Source organism: Podarcis filfolensis, assembly GCF_964270895.1.
Source record: "Podarcis filfolensis genome assembly, chromosome: 9".
In the NCBI taxonomy this organism is placed as follows: domain Eukaryota; kingdom Metazoa; phylum Chordata; class Lepidosauria; order Squamata; family Lacertidae; genus Podarcis; species Podarcis filfolensis.
Genome location: NC_139610.1, coordinates 36,402,204 through 36,419,155, shown reverse-complemented (window position 1 = coordinate 36,419,155; position 16,952 = coordinate 36,402,204). Strand labels below are relative to the sequence as shown.

The 16,952-nt window shown below is 39.9% G+C and overlaps 1 protein-coding gene and 1 long non-coding RNA gene across 15 annotated transcripts in view; one reads left to right on the top strand and one right to left on the bottom strand.

Annotated features, from left to right (window-relative positions):
* Positions 1-13,143, top strand: part of RAPGEF2 (Rap guanine nucleotide exchange factor 2) — a 160,656-nt gene extending 147,513 nt beyond the window's left edge. For 5 of the 12 annotated variants that reach the window (XM_083630982.1, XM_083630983.1, XM_083630978.1 and 2 more), the window contains 6 exons: positions 422-607; positions 2,232-2,384; positions 3,444-3,669; positions 5,199-5,758; positions 8,184-8,489; positions 9,999-13,143. In XM_083630982.1, the coding sequence (XP_083487108.1) occupies positions 422-607; positions 2,232-2,384; positions 3,444-3,669; positions 5,199-5,758; positions 8,184-8,489; positions 9,999-10,024 (1,457 nt within the window). In that variant the 3' untranslated portion in view covers positions 10,025-13,143. The remainder of the gene's footprint in view (positions 1-421; positions 608-2,231; positions 2,385-3,443; positions 3,670-5,198; positions 5,759-8,183; positions 8,490-9,998) is intronic. The other 7 variants (XM_083630985.1, XM_083630979.1, XM_083630984.1 and 4 more) reach the window with 4 other exon arrangements.
* Positions 1-16,952, bottom strand: part of LOC310770521 — a 30,967-nt gene that overhangs the window by 2,411 nt on the left and 11,604 nt on the right. Inside the window, exons 1-3 of one of the 3 annotated variants that reach the window (XR_014552213.1) lie at positions 16,742-16,756; positions 15,960-16,093; positions 9,976-13,635 (exon numbers count right to left, since the gene is read on the bottom strand). The exons of 1 other annotated variant lie outside the window; for it this stretch is intronic. This is a non-coding gene — a long non-coding RNA (uncharacterized lncRNA). Of the gene's footprint in view, positions 1-9,975; positions 13,636-15,959; positions 16,393-16,741; positions 16,757-16,952 lie in introns of those variants that run through there. One more of the 3 variants, XR_014552214.1, reaches the window with a different exon arrangement.

Sequence of the window (16,952 nt, the reverse complement as noted above, 5' to 3'; positions counted from 1 at the left end):
CAAATGAGCTGTTAATTTATCTTTATTTAGCCTACAGCTTAACTGTCCCTCAGGCTTAGGCTTGGCCACAGCATCATTGAGAGAAGTATGTGTTTCTAATCAAGCTGATCACTAGAAAACAAGTTATTCCATGCCATTGCAAATTGTAGACAATATTACAGTTGGCATATGTGGTACTTGTTTCTTAAATGGCATACATTACCTAATTGGCTCTCCAACTGCTGATCAGGGCATCATTTTACTATAGTTTGTGGTAGTATATTATAGCTGAATGAGAGGACTAACAAATTCCAAGGTTTTTCAACCGAGAGAGGATATCTCTTTTCCATCATTGATCATTCTTCCGGACACCGTTTAATATAAAATCAAGTACTCTTGAGGTAGTCTTAACTGTAATCTTAATTCTACTTTTTATTTAAAGTACCCAAGACTCCAGGGGAAAAACGGTCTGGAAAACCTGAAACATCCCCAGTCGCACATAGGTCAGGGATCCAGCAGAAAGTGCAGCAGCAACAGCAGCACAAAGCAAACCAAGCACTGCAGGTCCCTGCTGTATCACTTTATCCTTCTCGTAAGAAAGTACCAGTCAAAGACCTTCCACCCTTTGGTAAGTATTGCAGATTGTTCTGTTCGGTAGAAAACAATTTTATGTTAAAAATGGGTAAACAAATTCTCAAGAGCATTAAAAAAAAGTTTTCAAATTACTAGCTGAAGTTCCATGTTTCAGGATTGTATTTTTACAAATGACAGGTATGCATCTTGAACAACTGCAAACAAAGGTGGGGAAAACACAGGTTCTAATACATTGTTATTACTGTTGTGTTTTGGAAATGGAAGGTTCAGTTAAAAAGTGTAACAAAATCAATGTTAAGAGATCACACAAAAGTCTCATCTGTAGTTTGCATTTAACGCAGTATCATCCCACTTTAAAAAGTCATTCCTCCCCCAAAGAATCCTGGGAACTGTAGTGTGCTAAGGGAGCTGACAGTTGCTAGAGAGCCCCTCCCCCCCACCTCTGACTCTAGTCCCCACCAATCTTCCTCTTCTTCCTATGTTGGGGCCTGCTAATGCAAGCCCAGTCTTGACAGCACTCTGAAGCGGATGACATCCACTGCACATTTTTACACCTATCCAATTTTAACCATGGTTCCTGATCTTGTAATCAATGTCTGTAGAGTCTATATGTTCTTTAACTCTATTTTTCATTTATACTTACTTTGAAGACATAGATTATATATATATAACACCATGGAATCAGTGAAGTAGCCATTTACGGGACCGCCTCTCCTGGTATGCCCCACAGAGAAACCTACGGTCTGCAAATAAAAACATCCTGAAGGTCCCAGGCCTCAGAGAGGTTAGGCTGGCCTCAACTAGAGCCAGGGCCTTCTCGGCTGTGGCTCCAATCTGGTGGAACGCTCTGTCACAAGAGACTAGGGCCCTGCGGGACCTGACATCTTTCCGCAGGGCCTGCAAGACAGAGTTGTTCCACCAGGCCTTTGGTCAGGGCGCAGCGTGACTCCCTCCTCTGGCAACCTGCACAGAATTTTGTTTAATGGTTGCCATCAACTTGATTTTAATTAATTTTTATAATGAAATATTTTTAGAATGTTTGATTATTTGATTGTTTGATTATTTGATTGTTGTTAGCCGCCCTGAGCCCGGCTTCGGCTGGGGAGGGCGGGATATAAATAAAATTTATTATTATTATTATTACCTTCTAAATTTAATGGCACTTCAGACATGTTTAAGCTGCAGGTTTCTGTCTCAGTTGCAGGCCTGAGGGAGGGGATAACCTGGGATACTAGCTGTAGTCAATGTTTTTCCATGAATGGCTGAGAACTAAGAACCAAACACATTTTCCAAGTGAATGTAAAACAGAAACATTGGTCTAATCTACATTTTACTTGGGCTGAATAGTTATGTTTAAATTTGTTTTTATTAATTGCATATAATTTTCTTTGAATAAATTGTATGTTGGTGTGGAGTAGTGGCTGGAGTGACTTAGCTTTAAATCCCCATTAAGCATATTCTCTCAGCATAACCTTACTGGGGGGTTGTGATAATAAATGTGGGTATGTAATGTACACTGCCCTCAGATCTGCAAAAGAAGGGTGGGCTAAAATATCATAGTAATGGTAGTATCCATGGTCCATGAAATGGCCTCATTTGAATATGCAAGAAAAAGTGCATGAATTTATATCAGATGTGTTACTTCTTCTTTATTGAAGGCATAAACTCTCCACAAGCTTTAAAGAAAATTCTTTCACTCTCTGAAGAGGGAAGCTTGGATCGTCATAAGAAACAAGCAGAGGACACAATTTCAAATGCATCTTCACAGTTATCTTCTCCTCCCACCTCGCCACAGAGCTCTCCAAGGAAAAGTATGCCAGGGTCTAAATACTCCTCACCTCTCACAAGTTCACCTCTCTTGTAATTGTTAGTGATAACTGTTTAAACCTAATTAAGATGCCAAATATGTAGTCAGTTGAGGTTTAGCATGGCAGATATTTCCTAAAAGCACAAAGTTGTCACATTCTAAGTATGCAAGCCAGAACATTTTCTGTCAGAAATCCTGATGCAAGTCAATACTGAGTACAAGTCAATACTGAGTACAAGTCAATACTGAGTGCAGGCATACTGAGCTAAATGAACCCGCAGCCTAACTCAGCACAACCAGCTTCCTATGTTCCTGCCTTCTCAGATGCAGTTGGGGAAGGAGATAAAGCAGCCTAACGATCCCCATATCCAAGTGCCAAGAACCATAATGTTGTTGAATATGAGTTGTTCAGCCCTGTTTGCTGAAACCATTCATGTGTGCAGCCTCCCACAGTATCAAGGATGGGTAGAAATGTATAAGGGTATCACGATGAAGACAATTTGTGTGGAATAAAAATCTTCATGCAAAGTATTTTCTTTTTGGAATTATGATGAAGCTTCCTCTACAAATGAGACCACATTTATGTTTCCCATATGCATCAATCCTGGCTGTGGAACCAAGCATGTTTACTATTGTTCATATGTGTGGCAGCACGCCCCATCCCCCAAATTTATTTCACTTTAAGCAAAATTAGATTCCTATAATTGGATTGCTGTGGGCTTTGTCCAGGGATACGGTTGGTTTTCTCTATTCAGATTCTATCCCAATGGATGGCAAAGGCATACAGTGTAGAACCCATTTGAATCATGTTAGTTAGATATTGAAACTGCAAGTAATTTTTTTTTAATCTTTAAATTATCATCTGTTAATGTTTTCTCCCCCCAAATTCTCTGTCTTAAAAATAAGATGATACTATAAATACCCCCTTATAAATTATTTGTTCTCAGACGTAAAACAACAATTTAAAAAGTAATTTTGGTACAGGGGCTGCATAATCTGAATATTTATACAAATGCTGAAATTTTTATGATCAAAATGGTTATAATCACTCTTCCCTGTACAGGTTATACTCTGGCTCCCAGTGGTACCGTGGATAACTTTTCAGACTCTGGTCATAGTGAAATTTCTTCCAGATCCAGCATTGTCAGCAACTCTTCATTTGACTCCATGCCGGTATCACTACATGATGACAGGAGGCAGAGGCACTCCGTCAGCATTGTGGAGACTAATCTTGGAGTGGGCAGGATTGACCGAAGAGCCATAATTGAACCAGATCAGTACAGCATAGGGTAGGTAGTACATGTCAGTGTAATTACATTTATCAAAAGCCTACTCTAGAGCTGTAGATGCTTTTTCTCTCATGAGCAGATTTTAGGAACATGTATTCTGTTACAAGGCATCACTTGAGTGACTCTGCCTTTAAAGGAAAAGCAAAACACTGCAAACCTGTGTCCCATAATGCATAATGCTTTCTTGGCCCGATCTTTCCAAAATATCCTGTTATTTATTTTAAAATGTAGGGGTCTTCCAGAAGGAATGGAGAGGGGAAACCTAGTAGTCTTCTTAAAAGAACGCTTGTGTAATTATGTACATTTGGACAAACTTCGATCGGCTTGGACTGAGGTGTCTTTTAGAATAGGATCTAAAAATAGAATGGTCCCAAGTTTTTTGAGTTGTTGTTTAGTGAATGCTTGAGAGAAATCTTGGTTACATTTATTAGTTTAAAAGAAGCTGCAACTTACAGGACAGAAGAGACACTTATTTTAATTGGAAATCTGTTTTAAATCCTAGCTGATATGCACCCAGATATTTCAAGTAAAATCATGGAATTCAAGTTTCTCACACTACTGCTTAGGCAAAAATTAACAAAATATCAACGAGGGACCTCATTTAAACTACTTTAAACTGATTAAAACAATAGCTAATAAAATAAATAACAGATGGAAGGAATATTTAGTTCAGATACTGGAAAGGACAAACACTCAAACTTATCAAATATAAAAACAGAATAATGAAGATAATAAATACAACTTGAATCAGCAAGTGGGACTAGAGAAGCACTTCATCAAGAAGAACAAAGAAAAGTAAATTATTGTCAATAAGGGAAAAGAGAGAGTAGGTGGCAGTGCAAATTAGTATGTTAAATTGGAAATCTAGAAAATGTTAGTGCTGGGGACTACATTTATAAAATTCTCAAAATTAAGGAATCAATATTTGGGAAAAGTTGTGTTTAAACTACCACAGAATGAATACAATGTAAATTCTTTCACTAAATATTAAAGGGCTGAATTCACCATTTAAGACACCAAGAGACCTCTAAGCACCAATGAAAAATGAACTTGTAAAAAGTTTCTTTTAAATGTGCACTGATTTTTTGTTGAGGGACATTTTTGTCATATCCAATTCCAGATAGTGTTTAGTGACTAATGTCCTAAATCTTTTCCCCAATTATTTTGATAAGTATTAGATGATATACCTGCCTCTCCAAGAGATATTAGGGGAAGAATGTGGAAAATGCATGCTCCTAATACTCTTACCAGATTCACAATTTGAAAAATCTTTGAAAAACACACAAATGACATTTCTGATCTAGTGTTCAGTTGGTGCACAAAGTATCACAACAATTTCATTAGACGTATATTTGGCAGCTACTGAAGCATGTGAATTTGAGCACAGACGTCTTTAGAGTTAACTGATCTGTACTACAAATTGAACAAAATGCTTTGTGCAAATTGTTACTGTGGTTTGATATTCTAATTGCTAGTGGCAACATTGTTGCTTTATGCCTATTAATTATTTTGTTCCTGTGTTCTTCTAGCTACTACCCACCACTGTCAGAGAACAGAGGCTTGTATGCTGGGGCAACCATGCTTTCTTCTCCTAGCACTGAGGAGCTGTCACAGGATCAGGGAGATCGAGCATCACTTGATGCAGCGGATAGTGGCCGTGGCAGCTGGACTTCTTGTTCAAGTGGTTCCCATGACAACATACAGACAATACAGCACCAGCGAAGTTGGGAGATTCTTCCTTTTGGACATGCTCATTTCGATAGTTCAGGCGATGGGGCAGGACTGTGGGCCTCAGGCAGCCACATGGACCCGATGATGTTCTCCGATCATGGCACAAAGTATGGCAGGCAGAGTCAAGGTAGGGAGGGCCTTGATCAAGCACAGTCCAGAGCAAGCTGGGCATCCTCCACAGGCTACTGGGGAGAGGACTCTGAAGGTGATACAGGTACCATAAAACGGAGGGGTGGGAAGGATGTGTCAATTGAAGCTGAAACCAGTAGCATAACATCTATGACAGCAGAGGATTCAAAGCCAGTTCCCATGCCAGCTCATATAGCTGTGTCAACAAGTAATACAAAGGGTCTTATTGGTAAGTTTACCTTTGTCTACCACAAAGTATCCTACATATTTGCTATAAATATGAATTTATTTTACAAATATTTTTTCTTAATCTTTTTTTAAGCAAAACATATAGCCAGCTCATAGTCTTAACTTGTGTTTTGCTTTTTCAGTAAAGCCTTTTGTGCTGAAGTGATGCTTCCTCCTGCAGATATTCCATTGTTATTTTTTAGTTAATTTTTTTTATCTTGCCTCAGAACTGCCCACATTTCAGTCATTAACATAAACTCTTGTTTTCTTTTCCTTTCTAGTTTGTTAATATGCTTAGGCCAATGTCTTATAATATGGGGGTACAGTTTTCTCTCTCTGTGTATGTTAGTAATATAGCCCTAGTGTGCTCTGCCCTATACCTCCATGCAGTTGTTTAGCACAATTTTATTCTATGCCTTAATCACTAATGCAGATTTAAACTTGTCTAGGGATATAAAAAGGTGAAGATGCTGGTGTTGGAGAGCAGGAGATGAAAGGATTTGAATAAATCTTGCTATAGGATTTCAGGATATAAATGGGAAAGGGTTGTAGATCTGGAGTGGAGCACTGCATTGCATGCAAAAGGTCCAGGTTCAGTTGTTGGCATCTTCTGGGCTGACAAAAGACTCCTGTCTGAAACCCTGGAGAGCTGCTGCCCGTTAGCAATAAAACTGAACTGGATGGGCAAATAACCTGCCTTAGGAAATGCAGGCTGTTTCCTGTGTTTCTTTCCTGACAGCACACTTTTTTATGCCAGTCTGCATATGTCACAGATTCTGGTGTGTAGAGTGACAAGGGGAACCCCACAACCTTCAACAGAAATATGGGAAAGGCGAAATGTCCCCCTGACACTGTCTAAACAGACTGGCGGTCCCTGGGATATATTCTTCATGGGTAATCCCTTGACTTCACACTATTCTTTCTCTCTGACGTTTTGAGCACTCATCAGCTATATGCACAAACCAAAATGATTCAGTAATCAACGACAGTGGCTACTTCATTTTTACACAAACATGTATGCATGCAGATGCAGACAGAGAGATTTCTCTCCATTCTCCATTTTGGCAAGTGAGAAACATTATCACAGTTCATATTCCAACCAGGCAAAGGCATTCAGAGGATGGGTATGGAGCAGAACCAGTGAGGTGTGTGGCCAAGGGTTGACTAGAGTGGTCCAAAAGGACTGCATTTAGTCCCTTGTCCTGAAATTCACATCCCTGGGCTACATGATTACATGATCACACAATGATCTTCCTGCCCTCACTCTTAAGTCGTTGAGTATTTTTGCCATGCCCCCCCCTTCTCCAGTCAACATAATAGGGAGCTCATTTCTTTGGCTTATCTTAAATATTTTACTTCCTGGATTTTAAGATTCCTTTTCACTTATTACAGCTAATTCATGTATTTATTCTTTATGTTGTTTTGTGAACCATCCTGGATAACTTCTTTTTGGAAAGACAATATAGGCATTTAAAAGTATATTAATGATGCGTAAGGAAGGAGTATAGAACTCTGAACCTGAGCACAATATATGTGCTTTATTATTTGAACTATAAATACTTTTTATTTTTATTTAACTATGCTGAGAGAATTAGGCAAAACATGAATCTTGTCAGAATATCACCTCAAGTGAGAGAACTGTATATACTTCAATATGCAAAGTGGGTTAGTGCTATTTCTCTTTTTTTGCTAGAAGATGAAAGCACAGTCATATATGTCTATGCTTCACAGTGTCTTTTTATCAACTGTGTTCTTTACAAATCTAAGTTTGAGATTCTTTTTCAAGATGTCACCATGCCCTATATACATAATTTAAGTGTTATCACAAGCTGCTTTCTATAATTGGCTCAGGTTTTGTATTAGTTATCTTCTATTTCACTTGTTCTTTTTCTTTGTAGCTTTGCTTATGTCTATGTTTTTAATTGCATAATATATATAAAATTAATATGTAGGTGTATAGGCAGTGGCGTAGCGTGGGGGTGCAGGGGGGGCCGGCCGCACTGGGCGCAACATCTGGGGGTTAGAGTTAGGGGGCGCAAATCCACGGGTTAGGGGGCGCAAATTACTTGCCTTGCCCTGGGTGCTGACAACCCACGCTACGCCACTGTGTATAGGTATTTGGTATGGATGTGCCTGTATAATCCAGCCAGAATTAAGCAGTTTTAGATTCCATTGATTTGAATGGGAAAGTTTTAAGAATGTGCTCAACTCCCATTTGGACTCAGTGAAATGTAAATGCCTTTACTTTTGGGCTGCCTCATGTCCATACTGTGGTTGTTTTTAATGCCAAGTTGTTCAACTCCCTTGGAAGCACATCAGAGCTACCAGGATTATGACATAATAGAACTAAGTACAGGCATAGATAGTAGTTGTAACAAATATATGTAAATGATTATGATTGCTGATGATGCACTATTTTACTGCAGCTCGAAAAGAGGGCCGCTATCGTGAACCACCACCAACCCCGCCTGGTTATGTAGGAATACCTATTGCTGACTTTGCTGAAGGAGTTTCCCACCCAGCCCGAAAACCTCCGGATTACAACGTGGCACTTCAGAGGTCTAGGATGGTGGCACGGTCAAGTGAAGCCCCTGGGACTTCAGCTTCACAGCAGCAACCACAGGGTCCTCCATCTAGCAGGCCTGTGGGCAAACCTCAGTGGCACAAACCAAATGAGTCAGACCCACATCTGGTTCACTATCAGTCTCAAGGGTTTTCCACAGAGGAGGATGGTAAACATCTTATAACATTTTGAAAATAATAAGTTAAGGGTTTGTTTCCATAAGTTCTTTTGCATCCAGAACATTTATGCAGGTGCAAGAGAGGGCGTGTACTTTTATCCAGCTCTGAGCTCAGAAGTGTTTCTGACTTTGTTTCTTGTTCATATGACGGAAGTGCTATCAGCTCATCCAATCATTTATTGATTGTTTTATGTGGTGTATATCTTGGTTCTGAGAGGGAGGATTTTCTATGGGCTGTAAAATCGAAGAGGTCTTCAAATACTTTGTAGACTAAAAAGCTGTAAAGTTTGCACTTCCTCTGCAGCACATCAATGCTCTCAGGATTTTAACTTAATATTGAGTCAAGTGCAGGGCCATGTAATGTTTGTAGCAAAGGTGTAAACATTAGAACTTTACTGAGTTGAATGTTAAAAACAGTCTGATTTGGTAAAATTAAAGTGGAGATGGCAAAGCAGCCAAATGGTATTTTAATCTAAAGGGTAAATGGAAGAGCCATGCTGAAAGAAACATAAGGTTCAGTATTTACTTGAGAGAGATGTAAACACAGTGAGCTGGTTCACATGCAAAAGTAAAATTGTGGTTTAGCACTATGTACACAAACTCAAACAAAGGCTCTTGCTTCATCCCTTCAGCTTCTGCTGGACAGCCTGAGAAGGCTTTTGCTAGTATTTACTTCCAGTGTTAAAGAAACCTGACTTATTACTGATCAGCTAGAGATTGGAGCTTAAAACAGACTCTGGTTAGTTTCTAAAGTGGGCTGGGGACATTTTTCTGACTGGTAAACCAAATCCTTATCTCCCCACCTCTGGAGGTTGTAATTTGACATGTGAGTAGTGCTGTCCACTTGTCAATCACCTGATGTCATAGGGGCATCAGGTAGCATTGTGCTTTGAAGCCTGCACTTTTGGGACTTCAAAGCACCATCAAGGGATATTTGAAAGCCCTTTTGCAAACAACCCAACCAGTGGTTTAAAGTGTACTGCAGGGCTTTGGCTGTGTATGCCTGTTACCAGCCAGATCCTATAACTCTCTGCTCACCAGGTGAACATGCTGCTGAAACAGATAACAGAGGGAGGTACTTTGTCCTTGTAATAAGCAGCTGGTTTCAATCAGTGATACTAACTGATGGACAAGTGGGTGTGCGAAATGGCCTTGTGGGTCAAGATTAGTCAGTGTGCCACAGGTTTGCCAGCCCTGTTCTAAACAGACCAACTTTAAAACCATAGGTTATGAAGCTGGCTTGTTTCAAAACATAAATTGGTTAGTTAAACTCTAATATCTGATTCCTATGTACCAACTAGCGAGAATTCATGGCTAGTATTTACCTTCTTTTCCAAAGTCCTGATCCTGGCTGCACAGGAGAGGGCATGGGGAGTGAATGTGCATGCTACACTATGGGTTTAGTGTTTCAAGTGAACAAGCCTAACATATAAATACATTGGCTATTTTAGTTCTAAATACCTTAAGATGTATTTACCTCCTATCCTGTTGTGTTTGCAGAAGATGAGCAAGTCTCTGCCGTCTAAGAACTGGGGCTTTCTGGATCCTGCGTGAGCCAACTTAAAGGAGAGCACAAGACGACGCCCCTAGTATAGGAGCCTTGGAACTCTAAAGGATGGTGGACCTGTTTGCCTCCTTCCCTGCCTTAAAGCAGCATGGGGCTTCTCCCCCTTCCTCCCGCACTCTTCTTCCCTTGCATGTGAAATACTGTGAAGAAATTGCCCTGGCTCTTTTCAAACCGTGTTGCTTGAAATGCACATTGCAGCAGTTTCCCAGCTACCACTGTTGCTGTCTGCCACATCACAGTATCATTCTAACTTCCAACATCTACGCATCACAATGAATAACTGACTGCACTTCTCAAATGCCTGGAAGCATTTTTTAAAACCTTCCTCAGATCTTAATCACATTCAGAGGTATAGTGGGGTGGGGGCTGCTGAGGGCACCGGAGCTGCTGCTTCCTTCTCAGCCAGAGGAGTGTGGCGGCTTTATGCGCTGGCCCCGTGCTGCTTTTGCAGGCAACATGGGACCCTCAGTGTTCCCCTCAGCCACCCTCCAGCTAAAGGGCGCCCAGAAGAGATGTGGTGGCTTGGGCACCCTGCAGGTCCTGCGCTGCCCTCAAAAGCAGTGTGGGGCCGGCACACGGCACTGCTGCATCTCTCCAACTGTGAAGGATTCAGCAGCTCTGGCACCCTGTGCCCCCCTCCCAAGACTGCACTCGGGTCGATGTCCCCCCCAGCACACCCCAACCTATGCCTGTAATCGTGATTAAGATCTGAGGAAGGTTTTAAATGCTTCCAGGCATTGGGGAAGTACAGTCAGTTATTCATTGTGATGTGTAGATGTTGGAAGTACACGTTTTTGATTCCCAACTAAGAAAAATGCTGACATGTATTTCTGGCTGGTTCAATGATGGAGAAGAGATACCCTCGCTCGGTTGTAAAGCCTTGGCCTATTTAGAATTTTTTAGTCCTCTCATACAGCTGTAATATGAATGATACTGTGATGTGGAAGACGGCAACAGCGGTAGCTGGGGAAAACGCTGCACTGTGCATTTCAAGCAACACAGTTTGAAAAGTGCCAGGACAATTTCTTCACAGTATTTCACATGCAAGGGAGAGATGTGGCGGCTCCATGCGCCGGCTCCACACTACTTTTGCGGCTTCTCGCTGCTTTTGCAGGGTACCCAAGCTGCCACATCTCTTCTGGGTGCCCTCTAGCCAAAGGGTGGCTGAGGGGGACGCAGTGGCTTGAGCGCCCTACAGGTCCCACAATCCCCACAAAAGCAGTGTGAGGCTGGTGCATGAAGCTGCCACATCTCTCCCCTGCATGTGAAATACTGTGAAGTTATTGCCCTCCAGCTGAGAAGGATGCAGCAGCTCTGGCACCCAGCACCCCCCTCACAAGATTGCACCTGGGGCGACGCCCCCCCAGCACCCCTCACTCTACGCCTCTGATTGTGATTAAGATCCGAGGAAGGACGGCCGAGAAGGACGCAGTCATTCCGATGGCATACCCCACCCCACAGCGTGCCCTTTTGCCATTGTGTGGCACGCTCCCACCCACCCCAGGCACCACCGGGTCATGCCCTGCCGCTGATCACAATCCGTGCACTTCACCTCGTTGGGATAATGAAATCAACTAGTTGACAAGCTACATTTGGCCTTTACCCTACTAAGAGAAACATGTTGAATTCCTTCAAGTACACAGTGCTTGTTTGCTTGTTTACAATGCCTTTGTTGCTACTCTAAATGTTGTATTCGGAGGGGGGGAGTTACACTTGCATAATTTCAGTATTATTTTGTACTTTTTAAGAAGCGGTTTTTAAAAAGCTATAGTGTATCTAAGTAAGGGTGGTCTATAGGGAGGATTCGGCCTTTCATTGACCTTCAACCTTCATTTTTAGTGTTCCACACTTGGAGCACAGTTGATCAGTTTTGGAATTGCTGGTATTGCTAATTTGCATCTATATTGATGCAGGACAATTAGTCTTGCATTTTAATAGATGCAAATCCATTTTGCATCCCTTTCCTGTGCCTTGAGGAATACAGAATGGTGAATAAAAACATTTGTCGCACTTTGACAAATGGCAATTCCATCTTTTACTTCAAATATTTTTTTCCTTTTTATCATCCTTGTAATACACTAACAGTTGTCACACACAAATTATGAGGATAATACTACAGTTAAGGCAATGCAGGACACTGCAACTAATGCCAACCCTTAATAGTGATGTAATAGGCTCTTTTTATTGGCTTTGCATTAGGAAGTGATACCTTTTTATAAAGAGGAGCAATCTCTGAAGATCTACCAGCCTTAGCAGTGCAAAAACATTCACAACTGTGGATTACTTTTATGGAACACTGCATGTATAGAGAAGGCCAATCGGGTAGCAATCACATGCTCACAGCTGCTATTAATCCTTGAGTGACTGAAATGAAATGACACCCCCTACTTTCTGTTTTTGTGTTGGTTTTGCACAGACTCCGGAAAAGTGAAGGCTGCCAATCTGAGCAGTACTCAGATGTGAGGAACTGCTGGTCTTGGAATTTTTTTTCATTGAACTCAGCTGATCATATTGATCAGTAGATAAACGTAAATAACTTCAACTTCTAAAGATCAAATTGCAGTGTTTTTTCACTGTATTGAATTATGTCAGTGCTTTATTTAATTATTCTCTTTCTCCTGTATTCATGGCTTTTGTCTTATTTGCTCATATATCACATTGTCAATTATACATTTGTAATTTTACATGTAATATGCATTTGCCAGTTTCATTATATAGGGTATGGACCACATGTGCATATAGCAAGACAGAACAAACCTAGCTGTATCACAAGTTGCACAAATGTTATATAGGCATTAAGTAATTGTAGACCATAGGACTGCTAATCTCAGTTCACTCTGTGATGTCAAGTGCAGAATGTACAACTAACTGGTGATTTCCTCATACTTTTGATACTACTTGTACCTGTATGTCTTTTAGAAAGACATTGGTGGAGTCTGTATCCCTTTTGTATTTTTAATACAATAATTGTACATATTGGTTATATATTTTTGTTGAAAATGGTAGAAATGTACTATGTTTATGCTTCTATCCAGTTTGTATGAAGCTGGAATATAAATAAATATAATGTTAATGATCTCCGTATTGTTTTGTCCTGTCTTGGATGTTTTCTTAGGCTTTGCTATTCATATATATGGGAGAGAACTGCATGTGCAGCTGTGCTTGCTAGTCTCTGTGCCACTACTAGAGGCTGTCCTGAGCTAGTATAGCGACACCAGCAGATCTTTAGCTTATACAATGACATTTCACCAAGACTTGTAAAGCCCTGGCCTTATATAACGACAGCTACGCTAATGTTCACTAAATGATGCTAATTAATTAAGACTCAGCTCCTTGGCATCATGTTTGTTTTAAAACCAACTCTAGAAGAATGCAGCCTTCAACCCTTTTGTTGCCTTTTCTCAGCTTGGTGCTCCTTTCTTTCCTAACTATGTTTCCAACAATTCACAGTCAATGTTGACAGATTTGCAAAGCCACTTAAGCCCCATTCTCAATAAAACTGTATCTGAGCAGTACTATTTCAGGTGGGGGTTCAGATGTCTGAGTGCTCGTCAGTAATAATGGAAATCCCTGTAAATAGAAAAGCAGGTGCCAGGGAAATACAGTTGTTAAAACCTAGTCTTCTTCCTGACATGGCAATTTTCTATGTGAACCAATTAAAAAAAAATGAAGAAGCATTATACCATATGACACACACACCCGTGCTGATAAAGCCAAGATACAGAATTACCATTTAATTAAAACTTGACTTTGAGAGGATTACTGTGAGTCGCCAGTGTAAACATACATACGTACATCATTTTACTTGCATGCCACCGTTCCACGGTTAATAGCCATGCTCCAGGTGGCTTACACCATGAAAAGAAATGCACAATTCAAAATACAGCAAAAGTAGTCATAAGGGATAAATAAAACATCAAAAAGTACCAAACCAAACCAAACAATTTCCACATAAATCATAATAAAGGTACAAAAGAAAACTGCACAAATTAATATCAATAACAGCAACAATAACACCCCCTCAGCAAAAACCCCTAAGCAATAATAAATAAATAAACTTTTATTTATATTCGGCCCTCCCCAGCTGAAGTTGGGCTCAGGGCAGCTAACAATGCCCCCACCCAGAGTCTGTTCAGCAGCCTCATCATTAGACAGTGCCCCCCCCCAACAGTTGGAAGAAGGCAGGGAGATCAAATAAAAATGTTTACATAAAAACCACTGTAAGCAGATGGAAACATTGGCAGGATTTTTATTTCACTTGTAGTGTAAAAATGACCATGGGAAATATCGATTGATATACTAGAGTCTGGAAGAAGATGCAGTTTAAAATGTTTAAAATGGGGATCCAGGGAGGGGTGGGGGGGTTAGTCCTGAGATTTGGAGGAATCTCTGTATATGAATATGTATATGAATTTTTTAAAAATAAATGTATTGGAAAATCGAATAAAAATGTTTATTTAAAAAAAGAAAGAAAGGAAGGCAGGGAGGCAGGGAGCAGGCCTTCCACGACTCACAGTCAAAATGATATTCCAGCAGTAAATGTAATCCCTTATTCTCTGGCCGGAATAACTACTCTTTCAATATGGGTGCTTTCTCCCCCCCCCCCATCCCTCTGCTGCAATGGTCAAAATCCCCTCCAAACATTCTTCTCCCTCATCTTTGATTGTCCTTAAAGGTGCTTTTAATTTTTTTCCTGTCAAGTCCCCTCCTGCAGCAAAACACTCCCACTAGAAAATATATAGCCTGAAATATCTGTTAATGTACAAATACATGATACAAAGGCAGGGTGGATTTGATTTAAATTACTAGTCAGTAAGACTTGATTTACATCACACTTTTTTTACAGAAAGACTCATTCTTGGTGGTTTAATCTTAATATTTACAACCAGATGAAGGTTTCATTTCTGGAATAATAAATTTTCAGATTAGTTTTTACACTTATATAAAAAAGTCACTGAGTTATACTATTAGAAATACATAGACAGATAATTATGAAATTATTGTGAGGTTTAATAACTTTATATTTGTACTTTATTGGAAGGAGAAAAATAATCGTTTCCTTAATAACAATTTAAACAATTTATTTAACTAAATCAATAATATTATAGCATATGTATCCATGTTTGTTAACTGATGTGGTTGAGCTTAAAAAATAAACAAACCTAGACTGAGTTTTAGCACACATGAAAAACTTAAAACAAATCCGTATTTCCAGTATAGCCTTTGGACTATGCTGTAACTTAAACAGAAAAATATCTTTAGAAAGATTTTTCCTCCAAAAGCATTTTATTTTAAAAATCCGATTTAAATTTTAAAAAATCCGATTTAAATAAAAAATCTGATCTTTTAAAATTTAAATCATTGATTTTTATCCACCCTGTACAAAAGCTTGTTTTTAAATGAAATCCTTCACTAAATGTGTTCAATATACCCATGCCAGCACCCAAAACTCCTTGCATGCTGAGATAACAGGGCAGGGAAAACAAAGTTGGCAGGCGAGAGGAGGAAAATGTCTTCCTCTGCTAAGGGAAAAGAAACTGAGATGTTGAAGGAAGTTAGAAAGTGAGGTAAAAGGCTAATATATAACATAATCAACAACAGACAAACCGGGAATGGAAAAGGGGGGATATCAGAAGAAACAGGACAAAAAAGTGAATGTACTTGGCCATGGGAGAAAAAACCACAAGAGATGCGTAAAATATTTTTGAGAGACTGGGTGGAAATACGGAAATATAAAAGCAAATGCTTTCCCCACTTAAAGCTGGATCTGCTTTCCCAATGCCACCAGAAAAAGTGCCACTATTTAGCACGAAGAAAACTGATGTGGTGGATTCCTTGCTGCAAGGAAAATGCTGAGGTAAAAAAATAGCCATTTCCAAAGATTGATTTGATACCAGTAGAAAATCATGCAAGAGATTGCCAGCTCCTTGTGCCAAACTCTGCCTTGCCACCATTTTGTAACTTCTGCCCCTGCACCACCATTTTGTGACGGCTGGGCCTCAGTCATTGTCAGCCATCTTAGTGGGCCCTGGGAGCAAACAGTTTAATAATTTATGTTCTAGTTAGTCCTAAATAATACTATCTGCTCCTTTTAATCCAAATAGTGAAGCATAAAAGCTTCATTCATATATTTTTACCAGTTTACACATTGTGTTTATTTTAATTCCTACTCTGTATACATTATACTTCCATGTACCATCCGATAACCAAAGTTTGCTTCTGATTCTGTAATAATAGCATGATAATAACATATATGTATAATATAGATATATGTGTGCGCGCGTGAACAACATATGAATGCACACTTCTGAAGTTGCATCCTTATAGTTTTTAAAATACTGTTCATGAAGGTCACTTTCCTTCGGCTGTGAAATACACCTTTTCAGATGAAGTGTGTCAGTATCTTAAAAGCATGGAGTTAGGTGGACTGAATCAATACACACACTGCAGCCTGCCAATGAGAAATTGTGTGCTTGACAGCAGTGCTTCACTTTGATATTCTAACTGCAAAGGCTGCACAAATTTATTACGGTCAAAATCCAGCAATCTCCTTAAATCTTTCTATGGGGGGTAGCGGTGGTGGGAATTCTTCTACAGCCAAGTTCTTACTTTAACAATTTAAAGTAGGAATGGGGGATCTGTGGCCCTCAAAATGCTGATGAACTTCAACGCTCACGTGTCGCAGCCATCATGGCCAATGAGCAGGGATGATATGAGTTGTAGTCCAGAAACATCTGGAAGAACTGCAGTTCCCTGTCCATGGGTTTGTTTATGCTTTGGTTGTGGTATTTTTGTTTTTTGTTTTGCCAAAGTGGACATAGAGTTATCAGTTATATGTACTAAAGATGTTCTGTGCTACAGAATTTGAGGATTACTGAGATAAATTA